Consider the following 22,081-nt stretch of genomic DNA (forward strand, 5'->3'; position numbering starts at 1 on the left):
TCTTCAGCAGCACATCTGTAATCTTCTCATTGTCATACTCTCATTGCATTTACAAGTCACATAATTGCACAATCCATTTAGCTCTACTACATATATGTGTAAAGTGGGATTTTATGCAACTGCATGTTAATTTGTAAGTGATGAGTCAAAACTTTAAATACACTTTTTGGTTTCTTATATACACTTTTATGTCTTGACCTACATGCATTGAGTTGCTGCCATGTGATTGGCTGATTAGATGTTTTGTTAACAAGCAGTTGAAGACAGTTTTGCACCGTAATGCATTAGTTTAACTTTATGGAAATGACCCGCATGAATCAAATTATGAAAAATGATGCGCGGGAAACCATGATGGGATTGTAGAGTTTGGTTCATGATATGGTGCATTATGCACTACTGCAATTTTTGTACAAACACTTTCCAGAGTGTTCATTTTTAGCAGCAAGAAAACAGATTCAGTGTTAAATTAGAATGACATGGTATTGCTACCGATAAAACATCCCATTTGTGTTGCAACCAAATCAAAAGCAATGGGTTATTGATAGATTGCACAAGTGCTCAGTGCTTTAGATCGGATCACAAATGGGATCAGATTAACCCACCAACAATTCAACCACTTTTCAACCTCTAGTAATTAAATCAATGAGTGTATGAACAGTTCATAAGAGCGAATTAAAGCAGTATTAACTCTGCATCAACAATCAATGACACAATTAAAAAAGAAGATCAAGTGACAGTCAATTCTACATTCTTCAATTTGACACTGAATGATTATTTATGAGACCAGGTATGTGAGTGTTTGGCAATTCAAACTCGTTGTGATCTCTCTGACAGTGTCCTCTGTGAACTGTTAGAAATCTCTCTCCACAAAAAAATCTTTTCTGAAAATGCATACACAACATATCATCAACTTAATGACTGGATTAAAACAAGTGCAAAATGTACTCTCATCTGCCCTAAGGAATGCTAATTTAGACTTTAGACATTCAGAGCTGTTTTATGTCTGGTATCATAAGCAGTTCATCTCATGAACTGTGTTAATTACGTAAGGAATAAAGTACAATCAGCCGGTCATTATTGAAAAATAAACCCAACGGGGAGATCAGACCCCAACGTGGAGCGGAGCATGAATAAAGAGCCTGGCTAATCAAAATCAAGTATTCAGAGAGCTGTGCACATAATAAAAGTGATGATGTTCAGCTATAATCTTCAAGATGCTCATAATGGACATTCAGAAACACTGGACCAGGTAAAATCAAACGATAATGTGTGTGTGCACACACTGCCCAAAAAAACAAAGCTTGTAAACTTCTCCCAATATGGGTAAGCTGCATGTATTGCTTCTTAAATTAGAAGGAAGTACGTATTAAAGCGATAGTTTACTTTGAAATAATTTTTTGATATGTTTTAGCTTACCTCAAGGGCATCCAAGATGTAGGTGTCTTTGTTTCGCGGGCGGGTATAGATGTATACACTAGATGTCGCCTTCGCTACTGCAGTTCATTGGAACGAAACCGTAGCCAAGGCGACATCTATGTATATATCTATACCCGCCCGCGCCGTCAGATCATTTGGACGTGTGCTGTTTTCAAGAGATAACAACGATATAAATACTGTTCGTTTTCTCACACAAACCGCTCGTTTCGTGTCTTAGGCCATCAATGTGTACTTACGATGGGGAATTGTTTCATTTGGACGTGGGGAATTGTTTTAATTTGGACTCTGTGCTTGTGTTTTGAGACAATGACCATCGACCTGCATTATGACTGACAGACAAGAACGGTTTGACCTAAAAATATCAAAATTGAAACTACTGCGGAAACAAAGACACCTACATCTCGGATGCCCTTGAGGTAAGCTAAAACATATCAAAAATTAATTTCAAAGTGAACTATCCCTTTAACTCTTTCCCCACCACTGACAGAATTTTCCAGCAATCCGTGTTTTCACTGTTATACTTAAGGGGGCGCTATTACGCATCTTCTGAAAGAGTACAAATCTCTGGATCAAAACACAGGCGAAGAAGCAGAAACAAGCGATAGAAGCATTGCTTACGTACATGTATGCTAATGCGATCATCAAACATTAACCAGCATATAGCCTGCATCAAAACTGCCTAATGTTACAGAATGAAATGTTGAGGTACAGGTGCAAGCTTTGGGGGTGTTGATGGATTCGATCCACTCGATCTACTCAATCTATGTTTTGATTATCGTTCTGAATCAGATCCGATGAAGTCTTAGACAAAAACATTGTCCGAAAAAAAGTTTTCTCAGTGTTTTGTACACATTTTTGCATGAAATTAAATATAAAATGAAATAGGCCCAACATACAGTGGTGATAACTCTCACACACCCAACTTTAGAGCAAGAGAGAAAACAATCGCATTCATTTGAGCAAAAGTTCAGTTGGCCTGTAGCAATAAATAATACAAGAGAAATTAAGAAACATACACAGACTTTTCTTTCTTGTCTTTGTTTCTTTAGGCTGAATAAAGAGTTTAGATTTTCTTTGTTCTCCTTCCCTTCATCTCACACACCCACATATATGCAAATACAAAAAACTGATGCATGAATAATACAATTTTATGAATCCACAAAAAAAAACTAAACAGGTTCAGGTCACATTTCACCCTCAAATCAAAAGAAAATAAGAATACTATGTGCAAAAATATATTATGCATGAAACATATACATATATAACATTTACAACCACTTTAAAAATGTAAATAATATGCTTTTTTTCAAGGAATGAGAATAAGATAATTTTGCATTACGATGAGAAATAGAAGAGATTTGTCTCATTGTCAAAAAAAAAAAAAAAAAAAAAAAAATTAATCATGCTGAAAATATAATTTACGTCTATGTTTTGGGGTGAAATATGACCCAGACATGTTCTTGACAGCTTTTGTGAGATCCATCCAGTGTGTTTGAAAGCATAGAGGTGTCAATGCGACAGAAGCCCTGGGCAAAGCACACGATGATGAAGACAAGACGTGACAACAGAAGACAACTTCTCTGCAGTACGCACTTGTGTGTGTGTATGTGTCACTTGTTGGTAAACAAGAATTATTAAACCAACCTTGAGTATGTATGAACTTGTCCTCAGAGATGTTAGTTAGGAAGTACAAATACCCACCTAAATATTCATCCCTGTATATTCCTGACGGATCTGAGCCGACCGTGATGAAAAATGTAGATTTTTTTTAATGATCAAATCTGTCTACGGTTATAAACATCAAGCAGTCAAATAACTGAATTTGATCAACAATACATGATAGGGCTAGGCATCCAAAACAGCACTATTCCACTCATTGTTAAAAAATACTGAATGTGTGTGAGAGATTCATAAGTCTTCATTTAAGCCGCTTTAATCAGATCTCCAGAGTGTTCCAGCTGCAGTCCACAGCCTAATGAGGTCTACAGAGAAACGTTGCATGCTGTCTATAGCTCACGCCATTAGAGCTTACTGTGAAGTGTTCTCTCTGGCCCACTGCTTCAGTCAACACACAGACCCCTTTAAACACCAATCTCACTCAGAATGGACTTCAGACTGCATAACATTACAGTTGAATGGGCTAAAAAACTCAAATCCCAACGCTGGAAAGAGACAGAATACAACTTTATTATCGTCTCAAGTCATTTCTAACAAAACCTCCTTTTTGGAGAACATAAAAAACTAAAATCAAAAATCAAAAACTAGAAAATACTACCCCTGTAACAAATCCCGTCAACATGCGGGCGGGGCGGGGCTTTTTCACAGGGAGCACAAGAACATCTTTAAGAAGGAACAGGAAAATTTGGTTGCATATATTAATATAGCGGGGGGATTACGTATATGATGTATATTTTATAATGAACCATATGCCTTTCCCCACTGACTTTCTATGATGTTCAGAACGTTTTTAAGGATGCTGATTTTTAGAGGCCAGCAGTCTGACTCTGAGGTGGCGAACGGGAAAATTTTTTGTGTAACATTAGCAACACATTATTAGCAGTTCAATAACATAGTCAAGCCAAAGGCTATAATCATATTAATTACCGTTTGGTGTCTGACGATGTAGAGAGCGATACATAAAACACATCACCATTCTGATACATTGACCAGTAGACGAGCCTGTATAATTCACTCTTCCTCTTCTTTTGAATTAGTTCCTGGTTCAAACATACAGTATATGACTGAATTAAATCAATATTTCCACTTGCCATTGTTTAGCAGCGTTTACTACAGTTGACCGAGCAGATCAGGTGTGAGTGATTGGAGGTGGGGAGTGGGACTAATTTGCATTTTCATGGATCCGTGTAGACTTAATGAAGCAAGGGTGTAGAGTTACATTCAAGCTATTTTAAGGCATGACAAATTATTTTCACAGGAAAATAATTGATTATAAAAGATGAGTTTTAAGGGATAAAATTACTGATTGCAGGGGGACTTTAAAACTCCCTGCTCAGTCCAAACGACCAGTTATTAAGCTTTAAAAACTGTTTGTCAATCACAACCATGAATACAATAACACATTTATTTTGTGTCCAGAAACGTGGTTTGTCGAATTATCATGAAGTAGGAGGAAGTGAAGACATTTTTATATTAAGCGATTTAAAGTCTGAAAGGTACAATAGCCAAAAAAGGCCAATATGTATTTTTTTAATAATCAGAGAAGGTAGAAATATTGTGGAAAACTTTTTTCTTTTTTTTTTCTCGTTTGCTTTGGTAGGTAGGCCACTTATACTTACCAAGTCTGCAATTATTTAATAAAAAATACAGTAAAAACAGTAATATTGTAAAATATAGTTACAATTTAACTGTTTTCTATTTAAATGTTTAAAAAGGTAATTTATTCCTGTAATATCAGGTGAATTTTCAGCATCATTAATCCAGTCTTCAGTGTCACATAATCCTTCAAAAATCCTTCTAATATGCTGATTTGCATATGTATTTATGAATAAAAGTGTATTTATTAATTTTGCATTCAACTGAAATATCCTTATTTTACACATCAAAAGCTGATATAATTTCATACACAGACAAATGAACTGGTGAAGGTCTTTGGGCTTTATATCCAGCTATGCTAACGAGAATGGCACACTGGCCCGTTGAGCACTGGAGTTTAGCTCATTTCAGGAGCCAGCTGTGATGTATCAATCTTACCGATGAATGGCCATCTCTCAGTCTCAAGCCTAAAATAGACTGCCTTTTTATTCGTAATTGCTATGGAAACTGCTGGTGTGAGAACATCAGTAGGACTCTGAGATGAAGGCAATGCTTTAGAGATCCTGACCTCAGAAACAAACGTTCACAACATGGAAGAGTTTCTGCTCCTCACAGTGGAAGTAATCTCCCAGACCATTTGGAAGAATCAGTAATGTACAGGGAGCAAACAGCCAGCACAATGCTTCAGGAAAGATTCCTGAATGACCTGAATGGTCCTGCCAAGGATTTAAGTTGGACACATCAATAATGACAGCCACACTCAAACTGACAGAGAAACAGCTCAAATCCCAGTAGGTTGTCTGCTAGAACAAGATAACTCAATGCTGTAATTGCCGCCCAAGTCTGCCACCACTACAAGGTTTGCATAAAATGCCTGAATACATATAAAATGTCCTTTTTTAGGAGTCTAAATACTTTCTGAAGGCATTGGAAACGTTTTTCTCCAGTGGTATTCAAATGGCAGAGCGGCTTGGTTCCATCCGGACTGCGGGACATAATTGCGTCATTTTACCGTTTCTACAGTTTAAAATGAGCAGCGCATCAAAACAACGGAGCGTAACACACCACAAGCGATTAGGGTAGTTTACGGTAAATGCTTTTTCTGTGCTACATTCTCTAATATTTTTATCTAGACCCAAACTCGCTTCATTCAAGCCTTTTCCGTTCTGTGCGCGTTGATTCTCTCTTCCGCTAAAGACGTAAAGCGCCACATTAAGAGCTACAGATGACGAGGTTATTTTAACAACAGTAGATGAAACACGGTGAGCAGCAAAATATATACTTTTGCTAAAACGCTGCAGAAAATGAGAATGCATCTGCATCTGTCATAGAGCTGACTCTTGTGACAAGTTAACGCCTGGCGCTTAAGACGTTTTTTTCCCCCATACATTTAACATAATATGTTAATATTATTAAGAGCATTTCATAATAAACAATGTTTTAATTTGGAAAAAATATTTAAAGATGGCTAGGAAAGACAAAGTAACTTTACTTAGTACTGATCATTAGATTATGTACATTGATTGTTTTTAGTAGTTTATTACGTTGAACAAAATATAAAAAATGGTCCATACTTTTCTTAAGAGGTAAACCTTGCATCGCCAGTACGTTTTCTCAGTCCCAAGTCCTTCTATGTGCCATACACACAGGTGTCTAAATGTAAAATAATAGTAATAATAAGAAATAGCCTGATAAAACATCTGCTCTTACCTCTTTATATCCAGCTGGGAGAAATATTTACTTGGTTTGGTAAATATTGGCAAAAATTCGTAGACATCACTGTTTCGGCTCTCGGGGCCCAAGATTCTCATCCTTGATGACTATTTTAAATGTTTAGGATTTTTTTTTCTTTTACAAAGTACTACGGCTGCCACGATGAAAATGTATAAATGTTCCAAAAAAGCACTGTCCGGATCTCAGCTAGGAAGAAAATATAGAGACCGAACCTCTTGGAACTTTAATAAAATACCCCTGTTTTACACCATCTTGAAAATGACACACATCTGCTCAAAGCAGGAAAAAAATTACAGTTCTTTAAATCCTCACAGAAAGTTTTTCTTTTCTGGTTTAAGTTTTATTTCGCTTATTTTCCAAAATATGTTGTCTTTTTTTCTCCATTGTATGCACGAAGTAGAGAAAGTACACAATAAAATAATATATTATTTCTGACCAGAAGAACAAAACTTTCTTTCTGCCGCATGCCTTTACAGAGAGAATGAAAGGGGAAAACAACAGTGAGAGAAAGTCAGAGAAATTAATAAAATGTATGACAGGTAAAAGACAGTTTTTACCTTATGGTGAAAACATACAGACATAGGAACAGATTATGCTGTCAAGGCATGGCAACAGCCAGTATGAGGTCACTGAGGACCGGACCTCTGTATTTTTCCGAGGTGTAATAAAGGTTGCGAAATAATTACCTAATATAGTATTACTATTAACTCCACTTTAGTGCTGCAAGCATATATTGCACAGCACCAAATCAAAGTAGGTGTTCACAGAGCCTTATGTTCACAGAAGCTGCTGAGCGCGAATTCCAGCACAGCACAACGCTTCAGTAAATGGTCATAAAGTGCAAGATAAGATGTAAGAAGCGAAACTAAACATTTCATTTTTGACAGCTGTTTTAGAATAGAAATGTTAAACGACCAACAACAACAACAACAACAACAACAAAAACACTGACATGGTTTTAAAACTATTGTTATCCTTTTTTTTTTTGCCTTCAAATGTCTTAAAATGCACACATGCAGGGCAGAGAAATCAATATTTTCTTGGCAGAGCATGCCCCCGAACCAGCCTAACTACAGGGAACCTCAACTTTGGTTCATTTTTACCTGGTCCTTGGTACAGTAGGCATCCCATAATGACAGGTCTAATGAATATAGGGCGAATTACAATTGTAAGTAAGCATCCCTATGCTCTACTCAGTCCGAAGGGCAGAGCTCTAGAAGTGGAGACTTTGGAGTGAGCAGGGCACTTGCGTGTCACAATGTAGCCGTTTGGAACACCCTTGGCGAAGGGAGCAATGACATACAACGTAATTTCCTCATTATCTTCACCTGCAATGTTACCATGAAAAAGCAGTATTGGCTGTTCCTACAACAGGAATTTCTTATTATTGCTGTTAATATAATTGTTGCAAATACATATACATTTTAGAATTAGGTTTTACAAAACAACCTGAAATATTCTGTTTTAAAGGAACCGTATGTAAGATTGTGGCCAAAACTGGTACTGCAATCACTTTCAAATTACTGTAGAGCGGTGTATTACATATCAGGGCCATTTTATGATTAATTGAAATACATTTCTTACATACAGTTCCTTTAACATTAATTCGAATGCTCCTGCCAACAAGCTTTAAAATGGATTGTGAAGACTCGCCACCCTGGGTCACTCGACCATAAACAATAAAATGACTTCCTTGATGTGTCCATCGCATGCATAGGTATATATACATAGGTTCCTTATTGGTGTCCATTTCTAACAGGCTGCTATACAGACGTCTGCCATATTGGAACGGTCTGTGAACACTCGAGAGCAAGATGACTGTGCAGGTGCATGCATATCTATATATATATATATTAGGGGTTTCACAACTACTGATTTTTGCTAGCCGACTAGTTTTGCGTAACAGTCGACGACTAGTCGACTAGTCGTTAAATTATTTATTCATTAAATTGACGCATTAACGCATTGAGCATTGTTAAGGAAGACACAGAGGAAGGAGTTCTGGTGAATCATTGGAAATGTATTTTTGAAATTCAGAAATAACATAATAAATAAATTCATCAGTTATTCTTTTCATCAACATGTGTTAATTCAAAAACAGCAGCATTCATTTAAAACATTCTTGTAATTAAAACATTCTTGTTATGAACCGCGCCACACCACGCGCATCAGCGAACGTTACAGATAAACATTGCCACATGGCTAGCCTCAGACAATAACATTGTCAACATCACAACTCTGAGTTTTGCAAATAGTTTTAACTACATTTTTCATTGCATCTTTAAGCAAATATCATTTAAGCATGTATAGGCCAATATTTTACCTAATGTAACCTAGGTTCTCTCTAGAAGAGGGAACGAGTATTGTGTAACCTGCCGTGCTCGTGCCCCGAGCTGGTCTCTCTTCAGTCGATGAAAACCAGCGTCATTGCCACAAATGGTTGCTTTTGGCAGTGGGTGTTTCATCCTAAGATGATTATCCATTGCAGACGTATTGCTATTTTATTTTAGCACTGCTTAACATAACTTACAGGTAACGGTGGATGTGTCTACATTTTCTGTGAAGTATTTCCACACATAGGATGACCTTGACCGTTTTGGACGCATAGGTACCTCAACGCCTGACGCCATTTTGTTTCCGACTAGTCGATTAGGTCCGACAGCGCCGACTAGTGGTTGTGACAGTCGACTAGTCAACTAGTCGACTAGTTGATGAAACCCCTAATATGTATTTAGTAGGACTGGTAATCGATTAAAAAAATTAACTAATTAATTGCAATTAATTGCATTTCCCCCAAGCTTGTAATCATCAATATTTAAACTTAGAATCACCTAATTAAATTAAACAACACAGGAAAATAGCCCTATATTAAAATAATATTAAACATCAATATATCAATATATTATTATTTTTCAATAATCAATCAACATAATCATTTGAATAGATTTTTACTAATTATCAAAATAAAATATAGTCCTACAAAGCTATTGTAAGGAAGTGACGTTGGATAAATGCATTGTTATGACTGTCGTGTGTGGGGGGGAGGGATTTGAGGGAAGATTGGGTTGAGTTAATTGATTGTTCGCACCTGACCACTGATGAGCGTGAAGGAGCAGGAGCTTTGGGACAGTGATTATCGTGAGTTTCAAGGAGAGGAAGAGCCATAAAAAGAAGAGCACAGCGAAGGGTGGCGGGGCGGTGTGTTGTTGCTAACGCCGAGCTGCACTCAAGGTTGGGGGGTGGGTGCCGTTCGCATGCTGTTTAGGGCTGCCGGCGGCGAAGATAGCTTAGCGGGCTAACCTGTAGATAAGGCCGGGTGTAGGAGTGCGTGGGCGGCGCGGCTTCTCAGCAAGGGGTGCTCCGTTTCCGACATAGTTCGGAGGCCTCACGAGCACTGGACTGGTGTTTGCCTTCTTCCTTTGCCAACCAGCGCCAACGCCTAGACCCCGGGGGAGGGTCTCGCATCCCGGGAGAGTTAAGTGTTGAACTTTTTGTGTGTGTGTGTGATTTTAAACCAGGCAGTATAGCCATTTCATGATGGGGTGGGAGGGTTATGATGAACTGAATTCTTATGTAGTAGTCTGATGGCGTCTTGGGTGTGAAGTTTACGTGCATTGTGAACGTGTGCAGTGTCCTACGGGGGTGATGTGGGTGTTATAGCTTTTGCCTATTTATTGCGTGTGCGCTAGCTTTTGTATGGCCTATTTATTGCGGTGTTCTCTGTGAAGCGTGCTCCATCGTGGTGTTGTTCGCCCAGGCTGATTAGCATTTGTGTTTGGGACTTCAAGAACCTGACCCAGTCTGACATGTTTGGTAACTGCATGAATTATATTAAATAAAGATTATTGTTTCTACCTTTGTGGTGCTGCTTGCTCTGTAGAGTAGATTCATCTAGCCGCAAACAATCTGACCTCACCTTCTAGGTTTATTACACTATTATTACCAGAGCATGTGATCAGAGCAGATCATTTTACCATTGTTGCCCAGCATGGCTATACCAGCTCAGCAAACAGAAGTCTACTACAGAGAAATGTCACGTTATTTGAGCGGACTTTGCTTTTCCAGTGCGTGATCGGTACATGATGGGTGAGCGTTTGGGCCGTTAACGACAGAGCAGAACGCGCAGCGCAAACACGAGAGCGCAGCAGCGCGCCGACACACACACACGGAACTGAGAGCGCGGCGCGCACACACAGAGCAGAAAAGACCCGCTCATGAAAGCTGCGCGAGAATGAAATCTGATCGCCGAACTCGGAGGGGCGGGACGGCATATTTTCGGCCTTTTCAATAGCAGACGCAACAGGAAATCATTAAAACGAGGCACAAAAAAAAGTGCTGTGTTAATTGCGTTATTTATTTTTTTAACGGGTTAAACATCTCAAATTAAATCGCAAAGATTAACGCGTTAATTCCCCCAGCCCTAGTATTTAGACATTATCAGATGATTTTCATAGCATTAGGCTCATTATTAATGTGATAATTCTGCATATGGATATTGCAAATTGAGTTACATTAAACACAAGCTAGCAAATTCTCACCTCTGAAAGGTTATATTTTACAGCCATAGGCTGCACAATGCTGAGACATTTTCAATGAAAATTAAGTCTCTGTCTGTGTTCTTTAATTTGCTTGTCGTCAGTAGATCACGCGCAGAACTCTCCACTCCCAACAGCGCTTTTTTTGGAATTGCGCTCTCACGCTAATTTGCCCTGTTTAGTAAATCTGGCCCTTTGTGTCTCTATTAATCAAAATCAAAAAACTTCTCTAACATTAAATTTTAAAGCCCCTGTCATGCTAATCCAGACTCTTCAACATCCACATTACTGACAAGCTGCAGACGTACCCTTTGGAACCAACAGCGTTTGAGAGCTGTAGACCAGCTCCATAGTCATATTCAACCTGCCTGCAATTCTAGTCACATATTCACAGATAACACTCATTACTCATGCAGAGATTCTGAATCAGCCTGCAGGGAATATGTGCTAAACTAATTCTGACTCACAGAGCTCAAAGAGAACATGTCATAAATAAGTATATGTATGTTCCCTTGCTCTCTACAGACAACGGCACCCACCTGTACTCTTCCTCAGTGAAGATGGGAATCCTGGAGGGCTGAAGCACAGTGATTTCCACTGTGGTTCTGTTCATCTTCACCGGCTCTCCATCGTCATAGGCGATGACCACCAGCTATGAGAAGAGGTTATGAAAAATACATTAAAATGCAGTTCATACAGACAATGACTTTTAATACAATGACAATAGATTGTAACAAGAAAATACATTATTTTAGCTAAAAAACAACACATTTTTGCAGAATATTTTTATATAACATTCTTCAATGAGGGGGTTTGGCATCATGCCAGCTTTGTTTCCAGGTGGACCGTTAAAAAACGTGACACACACATCTCCTGGAAATCCTGGAGAATTCAACCAATCAGATGACGACTTTGAAAAGTGTTTCCCATTTTTTTGTGTGTCGTCTGCATCAGACATTTTTATTGCTGACGGAAACATACAGAAAAATAACCATACAGCACAAAAAATAAATAAATCAAATACAAATAAGAGGGCCATAATATTACATAAAAATAATCACACGAAGAGCCAAAAAGAAGAGCAAATTCTAAACCGTCTTTAACTTATTGGCAGATATTGACATTCAAATCATTTTAATAATATGCATTTGTGAATGTAACATTTAAATGAATTATAATACAAAGAAATTAATAATAAAACAGATCATTTATGTTGTGCAGGGTCTGAGTCGAAATACCCAAATACAATGTTTTCTCAGTTGTATTGAGAAGCATGGCAGAATCTTACACTTGACAAAAACGCCAATATAATTCCAAAGACAAGACATTTTCCAATCAAGGTTATAAAACAAATTATTCCATAAAGAGATTACAGAAATCAAATTCTTAAGAAATAAAGATCTTATTTTATAACTTTTGGCTCTTAACTCGGAAAAAAAAATTTGACCAATAGGTGTATCACAAGGTTTATGAAAGGATGCAGTAGGCAATTAAGAGTAATTACAGTTTTTAAATAGCATACACAAACCTTAATATGCAACAGCTCCCATAACTGTTGTACATTCTTTTGGGGTTATTATTGGTATTGGGTATTTGGAGAAAAAAATGTGAGTACCTGAACAAAAGACCTAAATTATTAAACAACTGCTCCACCAAAAGCAAACCATTACTAAACCAATTATCATAAAACAAAGATTTGTTCTTAAATAAATTGTTCTTATTTTTCCAAATAAAATTAAATAAAATTATAAATTAGAGCCCATGCTCAGAGAACAGTTTGATAGAGAATTTAGATTAGATTTAGATGTCATAATTACACATTAAGAGAAAACGAATGCCACCAAATTGTGAAAAAACAAGTTGAGGAAAAACATTTCAAATATAAGCTGGTTTTGATAGGTATTGATTCAGCCCATTATTGTTGAGGGAATCAAAATCAATAAAATCCAGACCACCATTATTATAAGACTTTAGTATGACCGACTTACTCGTATAGGTGATTTGTTTTTCCATAAAAACATGTTTGTGTTACCCAGCTCCATTGTCAAACGTAACAACCCAGCGTTGAGTTATTTATCACAGGCTTTTTACATCTTCAGAAGAGAGCAATTCTAGCAGTGACATTGAATTGGTGTATTTCTTCTGTAAAATATAGGTTTGTGTCAATTTTTTAAAATCTATGTATGTATGTATGTATTTTATTTTACTTGAAAACTTGTTTGAAAATAAAGTCGGTACACTCGTGTATTCAAGGTAAAATAAAAAAAATTGCATTACTTTTCACTTGATGGTTAAAACATGTAGGCATTCCTAATTATTTTTATTTATTTTTTATTTCTTCTCAAAAGTATTTGAAATCAACATGACTGAACAAATAAATGGCACATATCTTTTTTTTTTTTTTTTTATCACATTTTCATTATCTTGGACATCATTATTTGTCATTGAACCATAACCATTGTGCCACAAGAAAAAAAATAATATATATATACTTTTTTAATAAACGTTTAAAAAATGTTTAAAAAACATTACAGTCTAATATATTATTTTACACACAGACAAACATGTCTATTTTTTGCTCAGTCACTTTATAGTGGCACAAAGTATACAGAGAGGATGAATGCTGCTTTTCTAAATCTTAAAAAATAATAATTTTAGATGTGCATTTATTGATTAAACAACTTGTCAGCCACTATTTACAAATGAACACGGCAAAACCTACATTTGCTCAATGGTAAATTGATTTAATCTCACTTAACGTTAGGCTAATTAATTTATGTATTGATTCAGGTCATAGTAGAGGAGACAGTAACTAAAGAGTCCACGAGTCGGTGAATGTTATATCAGAAATACACATAGGCAATTGTTATCATTTTAATCCAGTGACTCCCCCCTATTCCCCCTCTTTTTTAATGGTCAATGATAAATTACTGACCCTGAAGAACATCATTTTTCGGAGATAATTGGACTTAGCTTGAGATTGACTGCTATAAATAAACAGTGTCATTGTTGTGTTTTGTGCTTTTTCCATCATGAGAAACAAATAGAACAATATTCTGTTCTGGATGACAAAAGTATAATTCCGTGACTCATTAATAGAACAGTATGACATAAAGAGCAACATCTATTGCTTATAAGGCATCCATGTGCGTAACTGGACACATGACATGAAATTCATGCTGGTATTTTATTGGTGGCCATCTGACAAAGCATTTCCAATTATCATAATCTTAAAACAGTAGAATGAGAGTCAAACTGACCTCAGCTCAGCAAAACTTTTGATTGATGTTGGATTTCAAAAACATGAAAGCGATACACTTTGTAAAGAGGTTCAGTTTGTCAGCATTATCTAATTCATGAGGTGTCATGAACTAAAAATGAACAGTACTGTAGCATTTCTACAGTACATTTCAAGTTGAATACATTAACTATGTTAATTTATACATTTCAAGTACATTTTAACATTATTTAATGTATTATTTTCTATATTATGAACGAACATTAATTAACAATGAATAATAGTTTATTAATAAAGTAACATTAACCTTAATTTAAAAAAATGCAGTAAACGTAGTTCATTGTTAGTTCACAATACCTAATGCATAATACATAGAACACTGTTTTAAAGTGTTACCATAAAACTTAAAATCTGTAACTTCAGTGTGTCCAAAAATCAAATGCATTCAAGCCATTTTAATTCTCCTTTCTGTTCTTTACAAAATGATGTTAAATGACGCATTATACTATTTTAAAGGTTCCTAATTTTGTTTTGGAGGTCTCCTGCAAAAGATTTACATGCATCCAAGGTCTAAAAATGCTTAGCATTCACAGCAGCATCACCTCTTTTCTCAGTGTCTGAAACAGTTAGATCAAGGATCTGGTCTCTCTAAACCCCTCCTTTCTGTGAGCCTATTCTGCTCTGATTGGTCAGATGGCCCAGTCTGTTGTGATTGGTCTACACAGCTTACAGCGCATATCGGACACAAAATGTCCATTACATATCTGAATTTCAGCTCCTGAGGCTTCCTCAGCGTTTGATACACAGTGATACGAACAGTAATAATAGCATCGGTTTTACCATATCAGATCACATATCATCCTCATCCTTTGGAAGTGCATGCAAAGTGGATTTGCGTCTTCTCGACATGACGTTAAGATGAACCAGACTCATCCTCAGATACAACTACAGTGTTTAAGTGCATGCAAAAATGTGAGTACCTGAACAAAATACCTTGATTAATAAACAACTGCTCCACCAAAAGCAAACCATTACAAAACCAATTATCATACAACAAAGATTTGTTCTTGAATAAATTGTTTTTTTATTGTTCCAAATAAAACACCTCTGTGGTGAAAAAATATATTTATAAATTAGAGCCCATGCACAGAGAAACTGTCGATGAAAGTTGTAAAGTTTGATAGGAAGTGTAGATATGTCATAATTACACAATAAGAGAAAATGAATGCCACCAAATTGTGAAAAAAACAAACAAGTTTGCTGGTTTTGATAGGTATTGATTCAGCCCATTAATTTTAAATGTATTGTTGAGGAAATCAAAATCAATAAAATCCAGACCACCATTATTATAAGACTTTAGCATGATCGACTTACCAGTAGGTGATTTGTTGCCGATATGCTCTGTAAGCTGTAGACTAATCACAACAGACTGGGCCATCTGACCAATCAGAGCAGTGTTTGAGGGCTAAAGTAGACATTGTTCACGAGCAGCCAATGAAGACCATAGGCTGCCATTATGCTAATTCAGTAGTAGTAAAGTAGGTTCATGCAGGAAGTGAGACTGGGATTACTGACAACTCTTTTTAGGCAGTTCAGAATCGTTCTTTCTTTTAGGAGACAATGGGCCCTATTTTAACGATCTGAAACGCAAGTATCAAGCGCAAAACGCAAGTAACTTTGTCTGCTGGTCTTGGGCGCTGTTGCTATTATACCGGCGGGATAAATGACTCTTGCGCCCGACGCAAATATAAAATGGGTTGGTCTGAAGTAGCTTCATTATTCATAGGTGTGGTTTGGGCGTAACGTGAAATAAACCAATCAGAGCGACATCTCACATTCCCTTTAAGAGCAGACGCGCTTGTTCCTATTATAACGGCGGATTTGCCAGGCGCACACCAGGAGCGCTTCACAGCCGAGGAGACCGACGTTCTCGTCAGAGCCGTAAAAGACAGAAAAGTGACGTTGGGGATGGAGAAACACACCAAAATTAACTTCGGTTAAACATATGATAATTTGGGTAAATGTGTAAGCTAGATGTATGCTTTTATAATAAACTATCTATCTATCTATCTATCTATCTATCTATCTATCTATCTATCTATCTATCTATCTATCTATCTATCTATCTATCTATCTATCTATCTATCTATCTATCTATCTATCTATCCATCGTAATAATGTATGATTTGCAAAAATGAAAACTGCTGCTTCTGTGTAGATGAGATAAGCAAAGTGTATGCGCGTTGTGCACACGCTACATTGATTATGGCCAAGCATGCGCCCTTAAAATAGCATATGAATAACATACGCAACACGCCACTGACTTTAAACTAGGTTTTTTCGGTCAGTGGCGGAATTGTTTTCTAAACCTGCAAAATAGCATGAGGGAACGTTTGCGCCGGAACACGCCTCCTCTTTGCGCTGAACCGCCCCCGGGAGCGCAAGTGCATTTCTTAGTTAACCGACGTGCATCTGTGGAGGGAAAAGTCCGCTGTGCGCGGGTGCAAAATAGGAATGATACATGCGTCGTGTGTACAAAGTCAATTGCGCTGGGTGCAAGATAGGGCCCAATAACTCCATTTATCGTGGACTTTTACTTTCCAGACTTTTTACATTCACAAACAGCTATGTTACACGCTACATGAAAGGTAATTTCCTAAAAAAAGCATAATAATGGCACTTTAAATCACACTAGGCTGGATTTTGACACAAGTGAAGTAACAGTTCTTTTAACAGTAGAAAAACAGCCTGTCGGCCCAGACTCACCTTGAAAATGGTGTTAGGTTGCTCATTCAGGTTGACTTTGGTGATAACTCTTCCTGTGTCCGTCTCTACATCAAAGATACTTCCACTGTATGGTGACAGATCCTGATCCACTCTGTAGTGCACTTTACTGGCAGGCATACCCTAAGGGAGGAACACGGTTAGTATCAACACATCCCTAGAGCAGACCTACTTAGATTTAAATGACCAAATATGGTGTATCATTATATTTAATTCTATGCATCACATTATTATTTAATTATAGATTGCTATTGTTATCACTGCTTCAAAAGGGGCTCAATTATATATTCTTTCTATGACATCAAATCGTAGTCATTTGCAGAATATTTTCTAAGCTGCTATTGTCCATACAACAAAAGAAGGCAGAAAGTAGTGGCTTTCAAGCTCCGAAAAGGACAAAAATGTCCTCATTTGCCATTTTTCAAGTCTTGTCATTTTTCAAGTCATACAATATTTTAGATATCGTGAAAGTTAAGTCATTAATAATTTAAAATGACACATACCCTTCAGCTTTTACATCAATCACATCAAGTGCCACTGCAATGCACACTAGCATTCAAAAGTTTGGGTCAGTAAGATTTTTATTTTGAAAGAAATTCAACATTTATTCTGCCACATTAAGGGCACATTAAATTAATCAAAAGTGACAGTAAAGATTTGTGATACAAAATATATTTATTTCAAATAATTGCTGCTTTACTTTTTATTCATCAAAGAATCCAGAAAAAAAAAAAAAATGCATCACGGTTTCAACAAATATATTAAACATCACGACGGTTTTCAACATTGATAACAACAAAATATGTTTCTTGATCACCAAATCAGCATATTAGAATGATTTCTGAAGGATCATGTGACACTGAAGACTGGAGTAATGATGCTGAAAATTCAGCTTTTTTCATCACAAGAATAAATTACATTTTAATATACTAAATACTAAAATAGTAAACAGTTATTTTGACCCTTAAACGCACACCTCAGTTCTTAGTGACCCGGGACGTCATTCACTACCCTCTTCCTTATTCATTTTTTAAAGTTAGACATTAACCTTCTTAGTATTCCTCAAGCAATTCATTATATAACAAGAATAAATAATAAAGTTATAGAAGAATAACTCAAAGTTATCAAATGTTATCAGATTACTTGGAATATAGCAGATGTTCCAAATGGACTGTTTTTTGTTTTTGTTTTTTTTTAGCTTGACAGAATATAGTCAAAAATATGTTAGAATGTATGGAAAAGAACAGCTTGAACATTCTGCAAAGCATCTCATTTTCTGTGAATCATACGGGTTTAGAATGACATGAGGGTGAATAAATAATGACAGAATTGATATTTTTGGGTGAACTATCTCTTTAAAGCATTGACTCCTCTTTGAATAGCAGGTTTGAGCTTCCTCAAAGGTCTCTCGGGCATCATGTTTTGTAGAGCTACAGAGAGCTCTGTCTGCCGCACCTCATTCTACTGATACTTTACAGCTCTTCCGTCTGGCTGAATCATAAATGTTTGATGCTTTGTGCTGTGGTAAACATACAAAGTCATTTATACTGCAGGAGAAAGAGACAGAAACAACATCACATTTACATCAATAACAGGCAAGAAATTCGTTTCTAGTCTTTTTTTTTAAGTCCATGTCACAATTTTTCTATAGCTTTATAGTCTTTAGCACCCCCCATGTTTTCAAAGCATTATTTAACGAAGAAATGCATAATTTAACAGCTTCTGTGGCAGGTCATGAAAATAAACAGCACATAGTCTGCTTGACGGCAGACGGCATGAACAGGAAGAGTAAAACAGACAGATTTACCTCAGCTGACCACCTTAATCTCTGTTAAGACGATCACACCACTACGTTTAGGGAAAGTAAAGTTAAATCCGATGACCTGACATTACTGTATCACTCTGTGCTGTCCTGGTTTTTGTAAAATCCAGTCATGATGCCAAATAAGAACATCAAATGCAGACAGAATATGCTATAATGAATGTACTAGAGAAGTTATGCAGTAGCATTACCCAATTCTTGGACACTGAGAGAAAAATAAATTAAAAATAAATTAAAAATCACTGCTAAAATGACTTCATGCTTATAGTCATGATATATTATCTTGGTTACACTTTTCAATAAGGTCCCATTAAACTATCAATAATTACTGTACATCTAGCATTAACAACTAACATTAACGCCCCCTTACAGTCAATACTTGTATCCCCTAAAACTCATCTTTGATAAATCAAAATGACATATTTAAACATCCCCCTCCCCGCCCCCCTCTACTCTCCTCCCCCATGTGAAAATAATGTCTTCATGTCTTAAAATAGTTTGAATGTAACTCTACACCCTTGCTTAATTTAGCATAAACACTCCCATGAATATGCAAATGAGTCCACTCAATCACACCAGCTCAGCCTGTCTGATCCAAACCGTGTCTCTGAGTCTTTAGTTCACTGAAGTTAAGGAGAAAATACTCAGCAATCCTGTTGACTGATGAATTAGCAAAAATATTAATGCATGATATTAAGCTCTGAGAGCTGGTCCAACAGTTTTTAATTTGACATCACGGCTTGAGACACTAGTGGCATCAATTATTTAATTAAAACCGAATTAGAAAATAATTAATTGTATTAATATATAAAAGATGAGTCAGATGTGTTTTTGTAAAAAACATTTTTTTTTTTTTTTGTCTATTCATTATTGCTGTGCTGTGGGACAATAAAATACATAATCTTGATCTTTAATTTCTCACAAGTATTGATATATGAGATGCATATAAGATATGCAGTTAATTGTATTGATTAAACAAAATATCATGTAGGCTAATTAATTTGATAAAATTACACACACACACACACACACACACACACACACACACACACACACACATATATTGTCACGTTTTGAGTTTGTCTTTTGTTCTGTTTCTCTGTTTTGTTCATGTTTGAGTTTCTTTGTTAATCTTCTAGCCTGTTAATTAGTTTAGTTCTCCTCTGTTCTCTCCCCGTTTGTCTCCATGGTTTCTGATTGATTGAGTTCCTTTGAGTTCAGGTGTGTCTTTTTAGCTTCTCCCTATGTCCGCTGTGTATATAAGCCCTCAGTTTTCATTAGTTCTTTGTTCTGGTATTAGGAGCTGTTTACACGACACCGTTTTCAACTAAAAACGTAAAACTTTTTATGAGTTCTGGCCTTGGCAGACGACAATGGCGTTTTGGGTGCCTGAAAACGCAATCTTTTGAAAACGAGATTCAAAGCGCAAGTTTTTGAAAACGGCCTCCGTGTAATTACCAAAAACGCGAATCTCTGAAGACGATGACGTCATGCACATGCGTATTACGTGTTCAATCTACAGTGTTTCATCATCATCTAATGGCCTGGCAGCAGAATACAGGGGCTTTTAGTTGTTTTCGCAGATCCGTGTGAATGGGGATCGGTTTGACAATGTCTGTACGTGGAAAACTCAAAGGAAACACTTCTCAGTTTTAAGCATATAGTTGTCATGTAAACATACCCTTAAGGCCATTGCACACTGAGTCCGAAATTTTCGTATGCGTTTTTTCGTGTTCGTCAGCAGTAAAATTCGTCACGCACAGAAACCTTGCACACTGAGTCCGATGCGTATTTATTAAACCTTTGCGGAAAAAAACGCAAAAAATACTAAATGGATTCGTCAAGCAGTGAGGATGAATTTGTTGCCCTCTTTCTTCTAAAAAAGAGAAAAAGAAAGAGGAAATATTGGGTCCATCCAATCCTGAGATTGCGCCGAGAGGAAGGAGAGTTTCACCTCCTTATCAAGGAGTTGCGAAATTATCCCAAACGATTCAAAATTTACCTCAGAATGTCAGTGGAACAGTTTGATGCTTTGCTAGCGATACTGGAGCCACATATTAAAAAGAAGACCACCAATTTCCGTGAACCAATCGATCCTGAACAGAAACTGGCAGTAGGCCTATGTCTATGGACGGACACATACACACACACACACACGCGGCCGGCAGAAGCGCTGGGCAGACAGAACAGCTGTATACAGGTTATATTTTATTCAGTATCTTTGTAATCCGCATTTTGTTTTTCATACAGTACTTGTGCTGCGAGACGAAGTGTATCAACTTGTCAGACGTCATTCTGGATTTTGTCGTTCGCTTGTACGGTGGCTCTGAATTTTCAAAAAACCTCACAAAACACTGGCTGTGGATGCGAAAAACGCAGAAAATCGAACCCAATCCGAATTTTTTTTTTACGGACGAAAGTTTCGTAGACAGTGTGCAAGCATGATTGACATAACGTGAGGTCGAATTTTTTTTTTAACGTGCGAAAATTTCGGATGCGAATTTCGGACTCAGTGTGCAATGGCCTTAAGTCTTGTGTAAGCTTTGTTGTTCTGTTCTTTCTCCATCGATACTCTCGTCTTCTGTTTGTGAATTTGAATACAACTTCTGTGGATTTGGATTTCTGCTTACAGTGAGTGTGATAAAAATGTATATATAAAAAACCTAAATACTGTTATCCTAAAAAAAATAAAAATGAAGCTTTCCCTTTGGGTTAAGCCATGAAATTAGACGGGTCTTATTCCTGCTATTATGGGATAAAATCAGTTAACTGTTTAAGATTTGACATTCATGAGTCCTTTTCAGCGGGTGTCACTGTCGACACTCAAATGTGAGTCAGTCACATTAGTGGGACACATTAAGTTTCTGCCTGGTTGTTATATTCATGCTGTGGCGGTGTGATTAATGGCTGCTGGTTCTTCTGCTCTGTAGTGACACTTCAAGGATAGAAGTCCATTACTCATCACTTTAAATCTTTTCAAATAAAAGGAAGTCGCCACTCAGGACATGAGGTTCAACCTGCATAAAGGCAAAGGAGGAGCTTTCATTACCCAGTGACCTTTGCAGCCGTGCATATAAATACCTTGTCATTATCTCATTCACCGGCACTGTCTGGAAATGTAGCTGTGTTCGTACTGTAATCATCAGAGTTTGAGCAGGACCCTAATGAGGAACGATCACTTCCTGTCCTTGTTCTGCTACACACTTTTCCTATCAAGGCCGTTTGAGGAAGTGAGAATTATCTGACTTTAATTCCAGT

General features: G+C 36.9%; 1 protein-coding gene across 1 annotated transcript in view; it reads right to left on the reverse strand.

The window, feature by feature from the left end:
• The window catches only part of pcdh15a (protocadherin-related 15a), a 254,858-nt gene that overhangs the window by 59,824 nt on the left and 172,953 nt on the right, over window positions 1–22,081 (reverse strand). Inside the window, 2 exon segments of the mRNA XM_084392191.1 lie at window positions 11,519–11,631; window positions 16,984–17,124. Coding sequence (XP_084248317.1) covers window positions 11,519–11,631; window positions 16,984–17,124 — 254 coding nt within the window.

The sequence above is a fragment of the Rutilus rutilus genome (genome assembly GCF_951802725.1).
Source record: "Rutilus rutilus genome assembly, chromosome: 20".
Classification (NCBI taxonomy): Eukaryota; Metazoa; Chordata; class Actinopteri; order Cypriniformes; family Leuciscidae; genus Rutilus; species Rutilus rutilus.